General features: G+C 47.0%; 1 protein-coding gene across 4 annotated transcripts in view; it reads left to right on the forward strand.

Moving 5' to 3' along the window:
• The first annotated feature begins 6,093 nt into the window (after positions 1–6,093).
• The window catches only part of FAM204A (family with sequence similarity 204 member A), a 35,141-nt gene continuing 20,883 nt past the window's right edge, over positions 6,094–20,351 (forward strand). Inside the window, exons 1-4 of one of the 4 annotated variants that reach the window (XM_056529631.1) lie at positions 6,094–6,285; positions 10,742–10,817; positions 13,512–13,560; positions 13,631–13,712. In XM_056529631.1, the coding sequence (XP_056385606.1) occupies positions 6,256–6,285; positions 10,742–10,817; positions 13,512–13,560; positions 13,631–13,712 (237 nt within the window). In that variant the 5' untranslated portion in view covers positions 6,094–6,255. Of the gene's footprint in view, positions 6,421–10,741; positions 10,818–13,511; positions 13,561–13,630; positions 13,713–20,351 lie in introns of all 4 variants that reach the window. The other 3 variants (XM_056529627.1, XM_056529632.1, XM_056529628.1) reach the window with 3 other exon arrangements.

Consider the following 20,351-nt stretch of genomic DNA (forward strand, 5'->3'; position numbering starts at 1 on the left):
TCCTGGGTAGTATTAATATTACTGGTGCAGGATATGAGGAGGAACAGTCATACAGGAGGATACAAGGGAAGGAGTCCAACACAAGGACATAAGAGGTGGAGACAGTCCTGCAAGAGTATATAAGAGGAGGAGAGAGTCCCCAAGGAAGATATAAAATTAGATGGTCCTGTGAGACGATATAAAAAGGAGTTGGTCCTACAGAAGATATTTGAGGAGGAGAAGGTCCTGCGAGAGGATATAAGAGAAGAAGTTGGTCCTGCAGAAGGATATAAGAGAAGGAGAAGGTTCTGCAGAAGGATATAAGAGGAGGAGACAGTTCCTAAGGAGCATATAAGAGGAGATGGCCCTGTGAATGGATATAAAAAAAGAAGTTGGTCATGCAGAAGGATATACAAGTTAGAGAATGTGTTGTGAGAAGATATAGCAGGAGGAGAAGGTCCCACACAAGTGTATAGGAATGTCTCATTCCCTAAGGAGGATATAAGAGGAGTTGGCTCTGCAGAAGGATATAAGAGGAGAAGAAGGTCCCAGGTTAGGATATAATAGGAGGAAAAGGTCCTACGAGAGGATTTAAGAGGAGATGAAGGTCCTGAAGAAGGATATAAGAGAAAGAGGTCACACAAGAGAATATAAGAGGAGGAGTTGGTCCTGCAGAGAATATAAAAGGAGGAGAAGGTCTCGGGAGAGCATATAAGAGGAGGAGATGGTACCACAACAGGATATAAGAGCAGAAGATCCCACGAGAGGGTATAACAGGAGGAGCTGGTCCTACCGAGAGGATATAAGACAAGAAGACGGTCCCACCAGCATACCAAAGAAAGAGATGTAGAGGGGAGAAGATGGTCCCACAGGAGCATATAAAAGGAGAAGATGGTCCAACAAGAAGATATAATTGGAGAGTCCCAAAAGAAGATATAACAGGGGGAGTTGGGTCTACATAAAGATGTAAGAGGAGGAGAAGGTCCCGGGAGAGGATATAAGAGGAAGAGAAGGTTCCCTGAGAGGATATAAGAGGAGGAGTTGGTCCTACAGGAGGATATAAGAGAAGGAGAAGGCCCCGAGAGTAGATATAAGATGTGAAGGTCACGTGAAAGAATATAAGAGAAGGAGATGGTCCTGCAGAAGGATATAAGAGGAGGAGAAGGTCTCACGAGAGGATATAAGTGGAGGAGTTGGTCCTACGGAGGGTATAAAAGTAGGGGCCAGTACAGCAGGAATGTCCTATAGGAGAATATAAGAGGAGCAGATGGGTCTGTGAAAGGATATAAGAGAAGAGACAGTCCCAGGGGAGTGTATAAGAGATGGTCCACAAGAGGAGAAGGTTGTCCCATGACAGTCCCAGAGGTGTATAGAAGAGGAGGAGGCGGTCCCATGAGGATAAAAGAGAAGATGGTCCCACGGGAGGATGTATTAGGAAGAGACAGTCCTGGGGTTGAAGAGAAGATAAGACCGCCCAGCAGATGGATATAAGAGAGATGAATGGACCCATCGAGTGGTAAAGATGGAAGAGATTGTCCTGTCTGAATTTAAAAGAGAAAGAAACTATCCCATCGGCATACGAAAGTAAGAGATGTAAAAGGGAGGAGATGGTCCTGCAAGAGGATATAAGAAAAAGAGGTGATCCCAAAGGAGACTATAAGCAAAAGAAATGGCCCCGCAAAAGGATATAGAAGGAGGAGATGGTAATGTGGAGGATATAAGAGAAGGGGATGTTCCTACAGCAGTGTGTAAAATAATGAGGCGGTCCCACAGGAGGATATAAGAGGAGATGGGTCCAACAGAAGGACACAAGAGACATAGTTGGCCCTGTGGAAGTATATAAGAGTAGTAGATGGTCTTACAGGAGGATATAAAATAAGGAGGATGAGACAGTCCTGGAGAGGATATAAGAGAAAGAGATGATCTGTGGCAGTATATACGAGCATCAGACGGTCCTGGCACTTACAAGATTAGGAGAAGGTCCTACAGGAGGATAAAATGAGAGGAAACGGTCATGCAGGAGGAGTTGAAAGCCGCACAGGGGATATGAGAAGAGGAGATGGTCTTGGAGGAAGATATAAGAGAAGGAATCGGTGCTGCAGGAGCCTGTACTCCACTCCCTATTGATTCTGCCTCAGCCAGCTGGAGTGGGGAGTTAGGTATCGCCAGACTAAACCAAGAGTTCATGTGTTTGGAAAGAGAAAAGGGGAAAAAGCTTCTGCCAGACAAGCAAGAGAAAAAAGTATATTTACATATATTGGAGATAGCATATATATATATATATATATATATATATATATATATGACAATAGATTGGGGAGAAAGGTAAGCATTTGTTCCAGGGCCCATAAACCTCCAGCTATGCCTGTGGTCCCAGAGGAAATAAGAGGAAAGGATGGTATTATCTTAGGATAAAGGGGAGGGGAGAGTCTTATTGGAGGCTATAATACAAAAGAGGGAGCGGTCCTATTAGTGGTTATGAGAGGAGGGGATGGTTTTATCGGAGGATATAAGAGTAGGGAACGGTCCTTTTGGAGGATACAAGAGGAGAGGACAGTCCTAACAGGTGATATAAGTGGAGGGTTGGGTCCTAATGGAGGATATAAGTGGAGAGGACAGTCCTATTGGAGAATATAGGAGCAGAGGACGGTCCAATTGGAGGATATAAGTGGAGAGGACGGTCCTATTGGAGGATTTAAGAGGATGGGACGGTCCTGAAGGAAGAAATAAGTGGAGAAGACGGTCCTATCGGAAAATATAAGAGAAGAGGGCAGTCCATTCAGAGAATATAAGAAGAGGGGGATGATCCTATTAGAGGATATAAGAGGGGGTGGTCCTATCGGAGAATATAAGGGAGAGCATGGTCCTTTGGAGGATATAAGAGGAGGGGAAGGTCCTATCAGGGGATATAAGAGAGGGTGGTCCTATCGGAAAATATAAGGGATAGCATGGTCTTATCGGATGATATAAGAGGAGGGGACGGTCCTATCGGGGGACATAAGAGGAGGGGATGGTCCTATCGGGGATATAAGAGGAGAGGGCGGTCCTATCGGAGGATATAAGAGGGGGGGCGGTTCTATCGGGGGATATAAGAGGAGGGGAAGGTCCTATTGGGGGATATAAGAGGAGGGGAAGGTCCTATCGGGGGATATAAGAGGAGGGGAGGTTCCTGTTGGGGGATATAACAGGGAGGGAAGGTCCTGTCTGGGTATATAAGAGGGGCTGGTCCTATCGGGGAATATAAGAGGGAGGGAAGGTCCTGCCTGAATATATAAGAGGGGCTGGTCCTATCGGAGGATATAAGAAGAGGGGAAGGTCCTATCGGGGGATATAAGAAGAGGGAAGGTCCTGTCTGGGTATATAAGAGGAGTGGAAGGTCCTATCGGGGGATATAAGAGGAGGGGAAGGTCTTATCGGGGGATATAAGAGGGAAGGGTCCTATCGGGGGATATAAGAGGAGGGGACGGTCCTGTCTGGGTGTATAAGAGGGGCTGGTCCTATCAGAGGATATAAGAGGAGGGAAGGTCCTGGCTAGGTATATAGGAGGGGCTGGTCCTATCGGGGGATATAAGAGGAGGGAAGGTCCTGGCTGGGTATATAAGAGGGGCTGGTCCTATCAGGGGATATAAGAGGAGGGGACGGTCCTGTCTGGGTATATAAGAGGGGCTGGTCCTTTCGGGGGATATAAGAGGAGGGGCTGGTCCTATTGGGGGATATAAGAGGAGGGGCTGGTCCTATTGGGGGATATAAGAGGAGGGGTGGTCCTGGCTGGGTATATAAGAGGGGCTGGTCCTTTCGGGGGATATAAGAGGAGGGGCTGGTCCTATTGGGGGATATAAGAGGAGGGGGCGGTCCTGGATGGGTATATAAGAGGGGCTGGTCCTTTCGGGAGATATAAGAGGAGGGGCTGGTCCTATTGGGGGATATAAGAGGAGGGGGCGGTCCTGGCTGGGTATGTATATAAGAGGGGCTGGTCCTTTCGGGGGATATAAGAGGAGGGAAGGTCCTGCCTGAGTATATAAGAGGGGCTGGTCCTATCGGAGGATATAAGAAGAGGGGAAGGTCCTATCGGGGGATATAAGAAGAGGGAAGGTCCTGTCTGGGTATATAAGAGGAGTGGAAGGTCCTATCGGGGGATATAAGAGGAGGGGAAGGTCCTATCGGGGGATATAAGAGGGGAAGGTCCTATCGGGGGATATAAGAGGAGGGGACGGTCCTGTCTGGGTGTATAAGAGGGGCTGGTCCTATCGGAGGATATAAGAGGAGGGAAGGTCCTGGCTGGGTATATAAGAGGGGCTGGTCCTATCGGAGGATTTAAGAGGAGGGAAGGTCCTGGCTGGGTATATAGGAGGGGCTGGTCCTATCGGGGGATAAAAGAGGAGGGAAGGTCCTGGCTGGGTATATAAGAGGGGCTGGTCCTATCAGGGGATATAAGAGGAGGGGACGGTCCTGTCTGGGTATATAAGACGGGCTGGTCCTTTCGGGGGATATAAGAGGAGGGGCTGGTCCTATTGGGGGATATAAGAGGAGGGGGCAGTACTGGATGGGTATATAAGAGGGGCTGGTCCTTTCGGGGGATATAAGAGGAGGGGCTGGTCCTATTGGGGGATATAAGAGGAGGGGGCAGTACTGGATGGGTATATAAGAGGGGCTGGTCCTTTCGGGGGATATAAGAGGAGGGGCTGGTCTTATTGGGGGGATATAAAAGGGAGGGGGCAGTCCTGGCTGGGTATATAAGAGGGGCTGGTCCTTTCGGGGGATATAAGAGGAGGGGCTGGTCCTATTGGGGGATATAACAGGAGGGGGCGGTCTTAGATGGGTATATAAGAGGGGCTGGTCCTTTCGGGGGATATAAGAGGAGGGGGCGGTCCTGGCTGGGTATATGAGAGGGGCTGGTCCTATCGGGGGATATAAGAGGAGGGGGCGGTCCTGGCTGGGTATATAAGAGGGGCTGGTCCTATCGGGGGATATAAGAGGAGGGGGCGGTCCTGGCTGGGTATATAAGAGGGGCTGGTCCTATCGGGGGATATAAGAGGAGGGGACGGTCCTGTCTGGGTATATAAGACGGGCTGGTCCTTTCGGGGGATATAAGAGGAGGGGCTGGTACTATTGGGGGATATAAGAGGAGGGGGCAGTACTGGATGGGTATATAAGAGGGGCTGGTCCTTTTGGGGGATATAAGAGGAGGGGCTGGTCCTATTGGGGGATATAAGAGGAGGGGGCAGTACTGGATGGGTATATAAGAGGGGCTGGTCCTTTCGGGGGATATAAGAGGAGGGGCTGGTCTTATTGGGGGGATATAAAAGGGAGGGGGCAGTCCTGGCTGGGTATATAAGAGGGGCTGGTCCTTTCGGGGGATATAAGAGGAGGGGCTGGTCCTATTGGGGGATATAACAGGAGGGGGCGGTCTTAGATGGGTATATAAGAGGGGCTGGTCCTTTCGGGGGATATAAGAGGAGGGGGCGGTCCTGGCTGGGTATATCAGAGGGGCTGGTCCTATCGGGGGATATAAGAGGAGGGGGCGGTCCTGGCTGGGTATATAAGAGGGGCTGGTCCTATCGGGGGATATATAAGAGGAGGGGGTGGTCCTGGCTGGGTATATAAGAGGGGCTGGTCCTTTCGGGGGATATAAGAGGAGGGACTGGTCCTATTGGGGGATATAAAAGGGAGGGAAGGTCCTGTTAGGAAATGTAAGAGTGGGAGACGCTCCTTGGTGTATATTGGGGCGCTCCGAGCGGTGACCCTCAGTAGTTCGTGGCAGGACGGGTGTAATCGCGGTCGCCCTCCTATCATCTTCTGATTCACTTCTCACTGTTTTATTTGTCATTTTTCCACATAATTATGGACAAGTTGCGCTGAATCACTGATCATTATAAAGGAAATAAATAATACAAAGCTGGTAAGGCTGTGTCAATGAGATGGACACTACAAGTACCAGCAGAACCAGGAGAAGAACTCAACCCCTACAGTAACAATAAATAACACACGACCAGGCTGCGATGAAAAAGAATCCTTCATGACAGAAACAGCCGGGAGAGGACAGAAACCAGGGATGCACTATAAACTTCCGCCGGTGATTTATGGATCCATCCGCCCCTCTAAACCTCGCGTCCGCTCCTCCCCTCAGCTCCCGAACATCTCCGAACGAGAGCCGAGAGCGCGCCAATGCGTGCTCGTCCCTGATTGGCGGCCTGATCTCGTATCCATAGCAACCGACGCGTCTTCCACTGTGCTGTTCAAGCCTCGTTCTGGTTTCCATCACCCTCTTCCTATTGGATGTCCCTTGTTTTACCTGATGTCTGCACGGTGAGCAGGATGTGGAGCGGTTTACTGCCCCCGGGGGTGACCGAGAGCGACCTGTCATCTACCGGCGAGGAGGAGGGGGGCGCCCCGGTACGGAGTACACCCGAAACATCCGCGGTGCCCGAGAGCTGCGTCACTGTGCGTAATACGCCCCCCCCCCCCGAAATCACTACACCCCAATGTGTTATATCTGTACCCCGGTATTTATATCTCCTCAGTATTGTCCTGTACACCGGTATTTATATCTCTCCTCAGTAGTGTCCTGTACCCCGGTATTTATATCTCTCCTCAGTAGTGTCCTGTACCCCGGTATTTATCTCTCCTCAGTAGTGTCCTGTACCCCGGTATTTATATCTCTCCTCAGTAGTGTCCTGTACCCCGGTATTTATATCTCTCCTCAGTAGTGTCCTGTACCCCGGTATTTATATCTCTCCTCAGTAGTGTCCTGTACCCCGGTATTTATATCTCTCCTCAGTAGTGTCCTGTACCCCGGTATTTATATCTCTCCTCAGTAGTGTCCTGTACCCCGGTATTTATCTCTCCTCAGTAGTGTCCTGTACACCGGTATTTATATCTCTCCTCAGTAGTGTCCTGTACCCCGGTATTTATCTCTCTCCTCAGTAGTGTCCTGTACCCCGGTATTTATATCTCCTCAGTGGTGTCCTGTACCCCGGTATTTATCTCTCCTCAGTAGTGTCCTGTACCCCGGTATTTATCTCTCTCCTCAGTAGTGTCCTGTACCCCGGTATTTATCTCCTCAGTAGTGTCCTGTACCCCGGTATTTATATCTCTCCTCAGTAGTGTCCTGTACCCCGGTATTTATCTCTCCTCAGTAGTGTCCTGTACCCCGGTATTTATCTCTCCTCAGTAGTGTCCTGTACCCCGGTATTTATCTCCTCAGTAGTGTCCTGTACCCCGGTATTTATATCTCTCCTCAGTAGTGTCCTGTACCCCGGTATTTATCTCTCCTCAGTAGTGTCCTGTACCCCGGTATTTATCTCCTCAGTAGTGTCCTGTACCCCGGTATTTATATCTCTCCTCAGTAGTGTCCTGTACCCCGGTATTTATCTCTCCTCAGTAGTGTCCTGTACCCCGGTATTTATATCTCTCCTCAGTAGTGTCCTGTACCCCGGTATTTATATCTCTCCTCAGTAGTGTCCTGTACCCCGGTATTTATATCTCTCCTCAGTAGTGTCCTGTACCCCGGTATTTATCTCTCCTCAGTAGTGTCCTGTACCCCGGTATTTATATCTCCTCAGTATTGTCCTGTACACCGGTATTTATATCTCTCCTCAGTAGTGTCCTGTACCCCGGTATTTATATCTCTCCTCAGTAGTGTCCTGTACCCCGGTATTTATCTCTCCTCAGTAGTGTCCTGTACACCGGTATTTATATCTCTCCTCAGTAGTGTCCTGTACCCCGGTATTTATATCTCTCCTCAGTAGTGTCCTGTACCCCGGTATTTATATCTCTCCTCAGTAGTGTCCTGTACCCCGGTATTTATATCTCTCCTCAGTAGTGTCCTGTACCCCGGTATTTATCTCTCCTCAGTAGTGTCCTGTACACCGGTATTTATATCTCTCCTCAGTAGTGTCCTGTACCCCGGTATTTATCTCTCTCCTCAGTAGTGTCCTGTACCCCGGTATTTATATCTCCTCAGTGGTGTCCTGTACCCCGGTATTTATCTCTCCTCAGTAGTGTCCTGTACCCCGGTATTTATCTCTCTCCTCAGTAGTGTCCTGTACCCCGGTATTTATCTCCTCAGTAGTGTCCTGTACCCCGGTATTTATATCTCTCCTCAGTAGTGTCCTGTACCCCGGTATTTATCTCTCCTCAGTAGTGTCCTGTACCCCGGTATTTATCTCTCCTCAGTAGTGTCCTGTACCCCGGTATTTATCTCCTCAGTAGTGTCCTGTACCCCGGTATTTATATCTCTCCTCAGTAGTGTCCTGTACCCCGGTATTTATCTCTCCTCAGTAGTGTCCTGTACCCCGGTATTTATCTCCTCAGTAGTGTCCTGTACCCCGGTATTTATATCTCTCCTCAGTAGTGTCCTGTACCCCGGTATTTATCTCTCCTCAGTAGTGTCCTGTACCCCGGTATTTATATCTCTCCTCAGTAGTGTCCTGTACCCCGGTATTTATATCTCTCCTCAGTAGTGTCCTGTACCCCGGTATTTATCTCCTCAGTAGTGTCCTGTACCCCGGTATTTATCTCCTCAGTAGTGTCCTGTACCCCGGTATTTATATCTCTCCTCAGTAGTGTCCTGTACCCCGGTATTTATATCTCTCCTCAGTAGTGTCCTGTACCCCGGTATTTATATCTCTCCTCAGTAGTGTCCTGTACCCCGGTATTTATATCTCTCCTCAGTAGTGTCCTGTACCCCGGTATTTATATCTCTCCTCAGTAGTGTCCTGTACCCCGGTATTTATATCTCTCCTCAGTAGTGTCCTGTACCCCGGTATTTATATCTCTCCTCAGTAGTGTCCTGTACCCCGGTATTTATATCTCTCCTCAGTAGTGTCCTGTACCCCGGTATTTATATCTCTCCTCAGTAGTGTCCTGTACCCCGGTATTTATATCTCTCCTCAGTAGTGTCCTGTACCCCGGTATTTATATCTCTCCTCAGTAGTGTCCTGTACCCCGGTATTTATCTCTCCTCAGTAGTGTCCTGTACCCCGGTATTTATCCCTCCTCAGTAGTGTCCTGTACCCCGGTATTTATATCTCTCCTCAGTAGTGTCCTGTACCCCGGTATTTATATCTCTCCTCAGTAGTGTCCTGTACCCCGGTATTTATATCTCTCCTCAGTAGTGTCCTGTACCCTGGTATTTATATCTCTCCTCAGTAGTGTCCTGTACCCCGGTATTTATATCTCTCCTCAGTAGTGTCCTGTACCCCGGTATTTATCTCTCCTCAGTAGTGTCCTGTACCCCGGTATTTATCTCTCCTCAGTAGTGTCCTGTACCCCGGTATTTATCTCTCCTCAGTAGTGTCCTGTACCCCGGTATTTATATCTCCTCAGTAGTGTCCTGTACCCCGGTATTTATATCTCTCCTCAGTAGTGTCCTGTACCCCGGTATTTATATCTCTCCTCAGTAGTGTCCTGTACCCCGGTATTTATATCTCTCCTCAGTAGTGTCCTGTACCCCGGTATTTATCTCTCCTCAGTAGTGTCCTGTACCCCGGTATTTATATCTCCTCAGTAGTGTCCTGTACCCCGGTATTTATCTCTCCTCAGTAGTGTCCTGTACCCCGGTATTTATATCTCCTCAGTAGTGTCCTGTACCCCGGTATTTATATCTCTCCTCAGTAGTGTCCTGTACCCCGGTATTTATATCTCTCCTCAGTAGTGTCCTGTACCCTGGTATTTATCTCTCCTCAGTAGTGTCCTGTACCCCGGTATTTATATCTCCTCAGTAGTGTCCTGTACCCCGGTATTTATCTCTCCTCAGTAGTGTCCTGTACCCCGGTATTTATATCTCTCCTCAGTAGTGTCCTGTACCCCGGTATTTATATCTCTCCTCAGTAGTGTCCTGTACCCCGGTATTTATATCTCTCCTCAGTAGTGTCCTGTACCCCGGTATTTATATCTCTCCTCAGTAGTGTCCTGTACCCCGGTATTTATATCTCTCCTCAGTAGTGTCCTGTACCCCGGTATTTATATCTCTCCTCAGTGGTGTCCTGTACCCCGGTATTTATATCTCTCCTCAGTGGTGTCCTGTACCCCGGTATTTATCTCTCCTCAGTAGTGTCCTGTACCCCGGTATTTATCTCTCCTCAGTAGTGTCCTGTACCCCGGTATTTATCTCTCCTCAGTAGTGTCCTGTACCCCGGTATTTATCTCTCCTCAGTAGTGTCCTGTACCCCAGTATTTATCCCTCCTCAGTAGTTTCCTGTACCCCGGTATTTATATCTCTCCTCAGTAGTGTCATGTACCCCGGTATTTATATCTCTCCTCAGTAGTTTCCTGTACCCCGGTATTTATCTCTCTCCTCAGTAGTGTCCTGTACCCCGGTATTTATCTCTCCTCAGTAGTGTCCTGTACCCCGGTATTTATCTCTCCTCGGTAGTGTCCTGTACCCCGGTATTTATATCTCCTCAGTAGTGTCCTGTACCCCGGTATTTATCTCTCCTCAGTAGTGTCCTGTACCCCGGTATTTATCTCTCTCCTCAGTAGTGTCCTGTACCCCGGTATTTATATCTCCTCAGTAGTGTCCTGTACCCCGGTATTTATCCCTCCTCAGTAGTGTCCTGTACCCCGGTATTTATCTCTCTCCTCAGTAGTGTCCTGTACCCCGGTATTTATCTCTCTCCTCAGTAGTGTCCTGTACCCCGGTATTTATATCTCTCCTCAGTAGTGTCATGTACCCCGGTATTTATCTCTCCTCAGTAGTGTCCTGTACCCCGGTATTTATCTCCTCTTTTCTCTTATGTTTTGTATCTTTTACAATTCATAGAAATTTTTGGAACTTCAGAAGAGACGTTCTGAGCTTGAGGTGGAGCCTAGGGTGAAAAGGCGGAGACACAGAAAAGGTAACTCCTCCTTCAGGTCAGGTGACTTCTCATTGTCTCCTATATCCTGGAGAGTTGTGTATTTGTCTATGTGGCCGCTGGGCAGATCGCAGAGGATGAGATATGTTTTTGTAGCTGATCTTGTCGTCCGATCGCACATTGGCCGCAGGTGGGGGCGTACGCGTGCTGCTCCTGATATTTTCTGCAGCTGGTATAGGTTCCGGTATTTTCAGAGGGTTCGGCACCCTTTAGTAACCCCTTAGTAACATTACGCATTTTAGCTTTAAGGGTGTATTCCAGGATTTCTTTTCTTCTTCAGCCTTTGATCACATGATGACCATTATATGACAGTGATATTTGCTTTTATTATCTCTGCGCGCCGCTTTGTCCTGTAGCTATTCCCATAATCCACTGCTGCATTCCATGCAGCTAAAGTCAATACATCATTAGTCACATGGTCTCCAGGGGGGCGTGGCTTTTCTGTTTGTTAAAAACATTTGATCACTGATCAATATTGTCCTGTCTGGCGGATAATCGCTTTGTGTAATAGCAGCTATTGCTAATTAGATTGATTTTGTAATTAATTAGTTGTATGTACAAATCCTCTGAAATAGATTTTTATACTACAGCCATAATAGTTGGGGTGATACTACTACTACTGTGTGATTTTTAAAATTGGTGAACATTTTAATTATAAAAATAAGTTTTGGGCTTTTTTTATTTTGTTTTTTAAATACTAATCATTTTAATTATTAATTTACAAAAAAAATAATATACAAAAATAAAAAAATAGAGCCCAAAAAAGTGTTTCATAATTAAAATGTCGACCATTTTTAAAAATCCGTAGTAGTAGTAGTAGTAGTATAACCCCAACTATTATGGCTGTAGTATAAAAATCTATTTAATTTGTTATATAAAAAATAATAATAAAATTAATAACTAATTATGTAATTCATGTATTACATTTAAAAAAAAAAAATTTTTAAATTATTATTATTATTTTGTAATTTTTTTTGTTACATTGCTTTTTTTTATTTATTTTTTTCCTGCTCCCAGTTAAGCTTTATACGTCCTAAAATAGTGCAAAAAAAATGTAATAGAATAAAAAAAAAAAAAAAACACTTAAACAGCATGAAAAAATAAAGTAATGCGCAAACAAAGGGTGCGATTTACTGTACATCTTCACCATGACTTAAAGTGATCTCCAATCGGAGGAGACGAGGATGTTACTTACCATTTATTCACTCACAGAGATAGGATGTTGTGTTTTACTACTTTGGCGCGATGGCCATTTTGGATCCTTTGACCGTCTGCTCATAGGGAAAATTGCTGTATACTTAAAGGACAGAGAGTGTTATTACCATGTGTCCACAGGAGGAGGGCGATGCTGATCACCTGACGGTCATAGACCCGCCTCCCTGTGTTTTCAAGGCTCTTCCTTCTTGAATACGGTCACATGACTAGATTTGGGAATGACGATTACTAGAGCAGATTGTTTGTAGGACTTGGATCAGACTGTAAAGGTTTCGGCTGCTGTGTAAAAAAAAAAGCACAAAATCAGATTCCGATAATTCCTCCCAGAAGGTTGTTTGTACCGTGTTTCCCCGTAAATAAGACACTGTCTTATATTTTTACCTAAAAAGACAGACTATGGCTTATTTTCAGGTACAACAATCTATATTTTTCCTCCATTTCATGAACCATACCCTCCTGATCTTCTGTACAATACTCTCCTTCCCATGTGGATTCACCATAGAGTACTGGGAGGAAGTTGCTTTAAAGGGGTACTCCGGCCCTAAGACATCTTATCCCCTATCCAAAGGATAGGGGATAAGATGTATGACCGCGGGGGTCCCGCTGCTGGGGACCCCCGCAATCTTGCATTCACCTCTTTGAGCTGCACACTGCGCTGCCGGGTGCTGATCACGGGGCCGGAGTATCGCGACGTCACGACTCCGCCCCCGTGTGATGTCACCCCCCCCCCGCTCCCGTGTAACTTCACTCCCCGCTATGCAAGTCTATGGGAGGGGGCGTGACGGCCGTCACGCCCCCTCCCATAGACTTGCATAGCGGGGGCCGGGGTGACGTCACACGGGAGCGGAGTTGTGACGTCACGATACTCCCTCCCCGTGATCGGCACCCGGGAGTTTGTGAGCTGGCAGCGCGGCGTGCAGCTCAAAGAGGTGGCTGCCGAATGCAAGATTGCGGGGGTCCCCAGTGGCGGGACCCCCATGGTCAGACATCTTAAGCGCTGCGGAATCTGTAGGTAAATAAAATAAAATCTTATCCCCTATCCTCTGGGGGGGATAGGGGATAAGATGTCTTAGGGCCGGAGTACTCCTTTAACTTCCTCCCAGTGTTGGCATCTGCAGGGACTTGTGAGCAGCCGCCGCACAGAAGTTGCGTTCCCGCGCTGATCAGCTGGGACACGGGACCCGCCGCTGCTCGGTATCGGGACATCCCTACTGTACCTGTCATGATGGGGCAGATGAGAAGGGCTGACCGTCTTCATTACCTTCAATAATCCACGCCTACACCTCTGGCTTATATTGAGCAAATACATAGAACTCCTGGTAAGGCTTATTTTATGGGTATATCTTATTTTCGGGATGTCACAATAGCTGAGGGCGATGGCGGCTCTTACACGTGGTTTATAATGTGGCTGTCGTCATCTCTTCTTACCCTGATCTCTTGTTCTTCATTTTTTTGTATAAGCAGGAAAACGGAAGCAGCGCCCTCCAGAGGAGCAGAAGGATGATAAAAGGTGCGAGGGGCTGATCTCTGAGGGAGGGGGCCCCTAAATGTAACAATACTTACTATGTCTTCTTACACAGTTCAGCCCTGGACACCCTGCAGCAATATTTTGGGGTCAATGATCATCTTGAGCCTCCTGTGTGCATGAAGGTCATGAAAAAGGTGAGTGGAGCCACCCTCCTCCATGGTAGAGGTTAGGGCTGGGCGGTATACCGGTTCATACCGAATACCGAAATTTTTGTGCTGCATGATATGAATTTTAACCCATACCGCAATACCTGTTTGGCTCCTCCCCCTCGGGAATGAATGAATTATCAGCCCTGCGCTGTCCCGATCGGGGAACTAATGATATGTGACCCGCGAGCGCTGTTCTGCCCCCCCCCCCCCCATTATCAGCTCAGCGCTACTTCTCACATATGTCCCCCGCAAGCGCTGCCCTCCTTGTCATCCTGTTTGTTGCGGCCGCCGACGCTGACGCTCTATACCAGTGGTCTTCAACCTCCCAGATGTTGCTAAACTACAACTCCCAGCATGCCCGGACAGCCGTTGGCTGTCCGGGCATGCTGGGAGTTGTAGTTTTGCAACATCTGGAGGTCCGCAGATTGCAAACCTATGTTCTATGCTTTATCCCTATGTCCGGGCTGCAAAAGGTAAATAAAATAAACTTTAACTCGCCTTCCCCGTCGGTCCAGACCAGCTTCCCAGGGAACGGAACCTCGGACAGCCGTCAGCCTATCACCGACCGCAGCGATATTCCGCCTCGGCCGCTGATAGGCTGAGCCCACTGTCATGTAAGAAGCCGGCCAGAGCTTCTTCCATGACAGTGGGCTCAACCTATCACCGGCCGAGGCAGAATATCGCTGCGGTGATAGGCTGACAGCTCTCCGACATTCACGTCCCCAGCGTAAGGCCGACGTCGGAACATGCGTTAGTTTTATTTTGTTTACCTTTTGCAGCCCGGGCATAGGGATACCGTACAGTATAGAGAGTGTCAGCGCCAGCGGCCGCAACAAACAGGAGGACGAGGTGAGCTGCGCTTGCGGGTGAGGTGAGTATTTACCCCGATGGGGACAGCGCAGCGCTGGGCTAATAATTGAGGGGGAGGGGGGGGGATACCGTTATATACCGTGGAACCGCCATAAGTTACAAAAATGTGATGTTGTTCTCCATTGATATACCCAGTATTTTTTATGGTATTGTGGATCCGCCTAATTTTCCTGTTATAACAGATTTATTCTCGTGTGTTAGTAAAGAATATTACAGGCCAGCAATTGTTTAGTGCATGTTAGTAGGTTGTTTTGCATTGTTTAAACTACAGTGCATATAAAAAGTATACACACCCTGTTATACTGATGGGTTCTTGTGATGTAAAGAATGAGGCAAAGATAAATCCTGTTAGAACTTTTTCCACCTTTTTAATGTGAACAATTCAAGTGTTAAACAACCTGAGATCTTTAAGGGGGAAAGAAAGAATAAATAACCCTCTATAACCTTGTTGCATAAGTCTGCACACCCTTACACTAATTGTTGAAGCACCTTGTGATTTTATTCCAACGATCAGTCTTTTTGGGTAGTAATTAGAGATGAGCGAACTTACAGTAAATTCGATTCGTTGCGAACTTCTCGGCTCGGCAGTTGATGACTTTTCCTGCATAAATGTGTTCAGCTTTCAGGTGCTCCGGGGGGCTGGAAAAGGTGGATACAGTCCTAAGAGAGTCTTTCATAGGACTGTATCCACCTTTTCCAGCCCACCGGAGCACCTGAAAGCTAAACTCATTTATGCAGGAAAAGTCATCAACTGCCGAGCCGAGAAGTTCGTGACGAATTGAATTTACTGTAAGTTCGCTTATCTCTAGTAGTTATCTATTATCGTGATAATATCTGCCCACTCTTCCCTGCTCCTAATCGGTCAGGTTGTCAGGATATCTCCTGTGTACAGTCCTCTTCAGGTTGTCAGGATATCTCCTGTGTACAGTCCTCTTCAGGTTGTCAGGATATCTCCTGTGTACAGTCCTCTTCAGGTTGTCAGGATATCTCCTGTGTACAGTCCTCTTCAGGTTGTCAGGATATCTCCTGTGTACAGTCCTCTTCAGGTTGTCAGGATATCTCCTGTGTACAGTCCTCTTCAGGTTGTCAGGATATCTCCTGTGTACAGTCCTCTTCAGGTTGTCAGGACATCTTCTCCTGTGTACAGTCCTCTTCAGGTTGTCAGGATATCTTCTCCTGTGTACAGTCCTCTTCAGGATGTCAGGACATCTTCTCCTGTGTACAGTCCTCTTCAGGTTGTCAGGATATCTCCTGTGTACAGTCCTCTTCAGGTTGTCAGGACATCTTCTCCTGTGTACAGTCCTCTTCAGGATGTCAGGACATCTTCTCCTGTGTACAGTCCTCTTCAGGATGTCAGGACATCTTCTCCTGTGTACAGTCCTCTTCAGGATGTCAGGACATCTTCTCCTGTGTACAGTCCTCTTCAGGTTGTCAGGATATCTCCTGTGTACAGTCCTCTTCAGGTTGTCAGGATATCTCCTGTGTACAGTCCTCTTCAGGTTGTCAGGATATCTCCTGTGTACAGTCCTCTTCAGGTTGTCAGGATATCTCCTGTGTACAGTCCTCTTCAGGTTGTCAGGATATCTCCTGTGTACAGTCCTCTTCAGGTTGTCAGGACATCTTCTCCTGTGTACAGTCCTCTTCAGGTTGTCAGGATATCTTCTCCTGTGTACAGTCCTCTTCAGGATGTCAGGACATCTTCTCCTGTGTACAGTCCTCTTCAGGTTGTCAGGATATCTCCTGTGTACAGTCCTCTTCAGGTTGTCAGGACATCTTCTCCTGTGTACAGTCCTCTTCAGGATGTCAGGACATCTTCTCCTGTGTACAGTCCTCTTCAGGATGTCAGGACATCTTCTCCTGTGTACAGTCCTCTTCAGGTTGTCAGGATATCTCCTGTGTACAGTCCTCTTCAGGTTGTCAGGACATCTTCTCCTGTGTACAGTCCTCTTCAGGATGTCAGGACATCTTCTCCTGTGTACAGTCCTCTTCAGGTTGTCAGGATATCTCCTGTGTACAGTCCTCTTCAGGTTGTCAGGATATCTCCTGTGTACGGTCCTCTTCAGGATGTCAGGACATCTTCTCCTGTGTACAGTCCTCTTCAGGATGTCAGGACATCTTCTCCTGTGTACAGTCCTCTTCAGGATGTCAGGACATCTTCAGGATGTCAGGATATCTTCTCCTGTGTACAGTCCTCTTCAGGTTGTCAGGATATCTCCTGTGTACAGTCCTCTTCAGGTTGTCAGGATATCTCCTGTGTACAGTCCTCTTCAGGTTGTCAGGTCATCTTCTCCTGTGTACAGTCCTCTTCAGGATGTCAGGACATCTTCTCCTGTGTACAGTCCTCTTCAGGATGTCAGGACATCTTCTCCTGTGTACAGTCCTCTTCAGGATGTCAGGACATCTCCTGTGTACAGTCCTCTTCAGGTTGTCAGGATATCTCCTGTGTACAGTCCTCTTCAGGTTGTCAGGATATCTCCTGTGTACAGTCCTCTTCAGGTTGTCAGGACAGCTTCTCCTGTGTACAGTCCTCTTCAGGATATCAGGACATCTCCTCCTGTGTACAGTCCTCTTCAGGATGTCAGGACATCTTCTCCTGTGTACAGTCCTCTTCAGGATGTCAGGACATCTTCTCCTGTGTACAGTCCTCTTCAGGTTGTCAGGATATCTCCTGTGTACAGTCCTCTTCAGGTTGTCAGGACATCTTCTCCTGTGTACAGTCCTCTTCAGGTTGTCAGGACATCTTCTCCTGTGTACAGTCCTCTTCAGGATGTCAGGACATCTTCTCCTGTGTACAGTCCTCTTCAGGATGTCAGGATATCTTCTCCTGTGTACAGTTCTCTTCAGGTTGTCAGGACATCTCCTGTGTACAGTCCTCTTCAGGTTGTCAGGATATCTCCTGTGTACAGTCCTCTTCAGGTTGTCAGGTCATCTTCTCCTGTGTACAGTCCTCTTCAGGATGTCAGGACATCTTCTCCTGTGTACAGTCCTCTTCAGGATGTCAGGACATCTTCTCCTGTGTACAGTCCTCTTCAGGATGTCAGGACATCTCCTGTGTACAGTCCTCTTCAGGTTGTCAGGACAGCTTCTCCTGTGTACAGTCCTCTTCAGGATATCAGGACATCTCCTCCTGTGTACAGTCCTCTTCAGGATGTCAGGACATCTCCTCCTGTGTACAGTCCTCTTCAGGATGTCAGGACATCTTCTCCTGTGTACAGTCCTCTTCAGGATGTCAGGACATCTTCTCCTGTGTATGGTCCTCTTCAGGATGTCAGGACATCTTCTCCTGTGTACGGTCCTCTTCAGGTTGTCAGGACATCTCCTGTGTACGGTCCTCTTCAGGTTGTCAGGACCTCTACTGTGTACGGTCCTCTTCAGGTTGTGAGAACATATCCTGTGTATGGTCCTCTTCAGGATGTCAGGACATCTCCTGTGTACGGTCCTCTTCAGGATGTCAGGACATCTCCTGTGTACGGTCCTCTTCAGGATGTCAGGACATCTTCTCCTGTGTACAGTCCTCTTCAGGATGTCAGGACATCTTCTCCTGTGTACAGTCCTCTTCAGGATGTCAGGACATCTTCTCCTGTGTACGGTCCTCTTCAGGATGTCAGGACCTCTACTGTGTACGGTCCTCTTCAGGTTGTGAGAGCATATCCTGTGTATGGTCCTCTTCAGGATGTCAGGACATCTCCTGTGTACGGTCCTCTTCAGGTTGTCAGGACCTCTACTCTATACGGTCCTCTTCAGGACTGTACACAGGAATCCAGGGGTGTGGAAATTTAATTTAAAAAAAATAAACTACTTGTCCACGGGACTAAAACGGAGCAAAGTCTGTCCCTCATGATGATCCACTTGTCCGGACCAATTTTTGCTTTTACACTCCTTTTTTTTTTTTTTTCCTCCTTGCCTATATAACTACCTACTATAATGGTACCTTTTTAATTTTTCAATAACATATTCTCCGAACCAAAAAAATAAATATATATAAAGATAATTTAGCAAATTTGGCGGTTTTCTGTTCTACACCATTTACCTTGTGGTTGAGATATCATGTTGTTTTGATACTTTTAGGTTTCCTGATTACAGCCATACCAGATTTGTAGTTTCCATCATGTTTTACTAATTTAAAAACATTTTGGTATTGATCTGACATTTGAATCGCTTTTTAACTTTTTTTTTTTTTCTGCGGCATTATAAAAATTGCAATTTTGGTATTTTTTTAAATGTACGTCATTTACCGTAAGGGATAAATAATGTTGTTATATTTTAATAGTTCTTACAGTTACCACGCAGCAATACTAAATATGTTTATTTTTACATGTTTACATGTTTTTATATAGGAAAAGGGGGTGATTTGAACTTTTAACATGGAAGGGGTTAATGTGTGTCTTTAAAATGTTATTCACTTTATTTTTTTTTACAGTTTCTTAAACTTTTAGGAGGAATCCTTAGATTACTCATACAGATGGATAGAGTTCTATTGCACTCCATTGATCTGTGTGCTCTGCGCTCCATCCCACTAGCCCACCAGGGAGCATTCACATGTCCCTTTAGACGCCGCTGTAGGCTTTGACAGCAGCGATCTAAAGGGTTAATTGCCAGCCACGGCGATTGCCGCATGCTGGCTATTAGCATCGCCCCCCCGGCTACTGAGAACAGCCGGGGGGCTGCAGAGTACGGAGCAGGCAGGGGTCAGGAGCCTGCTCCATACAGACTGAGCCCCGCCGCGCTTGTCAGGTCCGGCCCTGCTTGCTCAAAGCAGGGCGAAGGGCCTGAAAAATTCACCTGCCCGGCATCCGGAACTGCATATCCCGCATGTCGGGCAATAAGAATTCCACATCCCTGAAGTCTGAAGGGTGATCTTCAGCTTTGCCCCCACCATGCTTCACTGTGGATGGTGTTCTCTGGGTGATATGCAGTGTTGTACCTTTTGGAATTATGGCCAAAAAGTTCCACTTTGGTTTTATCAGACTAGAACACCTTTTCCACTCGCTTTTGGGGGACCTAATGTTTTTGCGAACTTCAGCCAGGCTTGGATGTTTTTCTTTGTAAGTAAAGGCTTTAATCTTACCACCCTTCCCTATATATAGCCCATTGAAATGAAAAATACATAAGACTGTAGCACACAGCCAGTACTTGCCAGCAATTGCTGCAGTTCCTTTAATGTTGCAGTAGGTCTCTTGGAAGCCTCACTGATCAGTTTTCATCTCATCTTTTCATAAGTTTTTGAGGGACAGTTGATAATGTCTCAGTTGTGCCCTATTTTCTCCACTGGATGATGGCGTCCTCACTGGGTTCCATGGTATATCTGAGGCTTTGGAAGTGGTTTTGTTCCCTTCTTCTGACTGACCTCTTAAGACAGTGAGATCCCTCTGATGGTTTGGCAGCTCTCTGAGGACCATGGATTCTGCTCTGAGATGTAACTGAGGAAATGTCAGGAAAATCCTGCTAGAACAGCTGAACTTTGTGATTATTCAGAGTCTCTTTATCTGATGGTCGGAGTGTAATGACTTCTATATAACAAGAGTCTGAATGCAATTGGTGAATTCTTAACACAGCCGCATCCCGGTTATAAGAGGGTGTTCAGACTTATGCAACCGGGTTATAACGGGTTATGTATCTTATCTTTGTCTCATTCTTAAACATCACAAGAACCTGGCATTGTAACAGGGTGTGTAGATTTTTTTTTTTTTTATATCCACTGTATTTTGCTCAGTGATACTTACTTACAGTATATACCTCTATAGTAGAGAAGCC

Source organism: Hyla sarda, chromosome 7, assembly GCF_029499605.1.
Source record: "Hyla sarda isolate aHylSar1 chromosome 7, aHylSar1.hap1, whole genome shotgun sequence".
Classification (NCBI taxonomy): Eukaryota; Metazoa; Chordata; class Amphibia; order Anura; family Hylidae; genus Hyla; species Hyla sarda.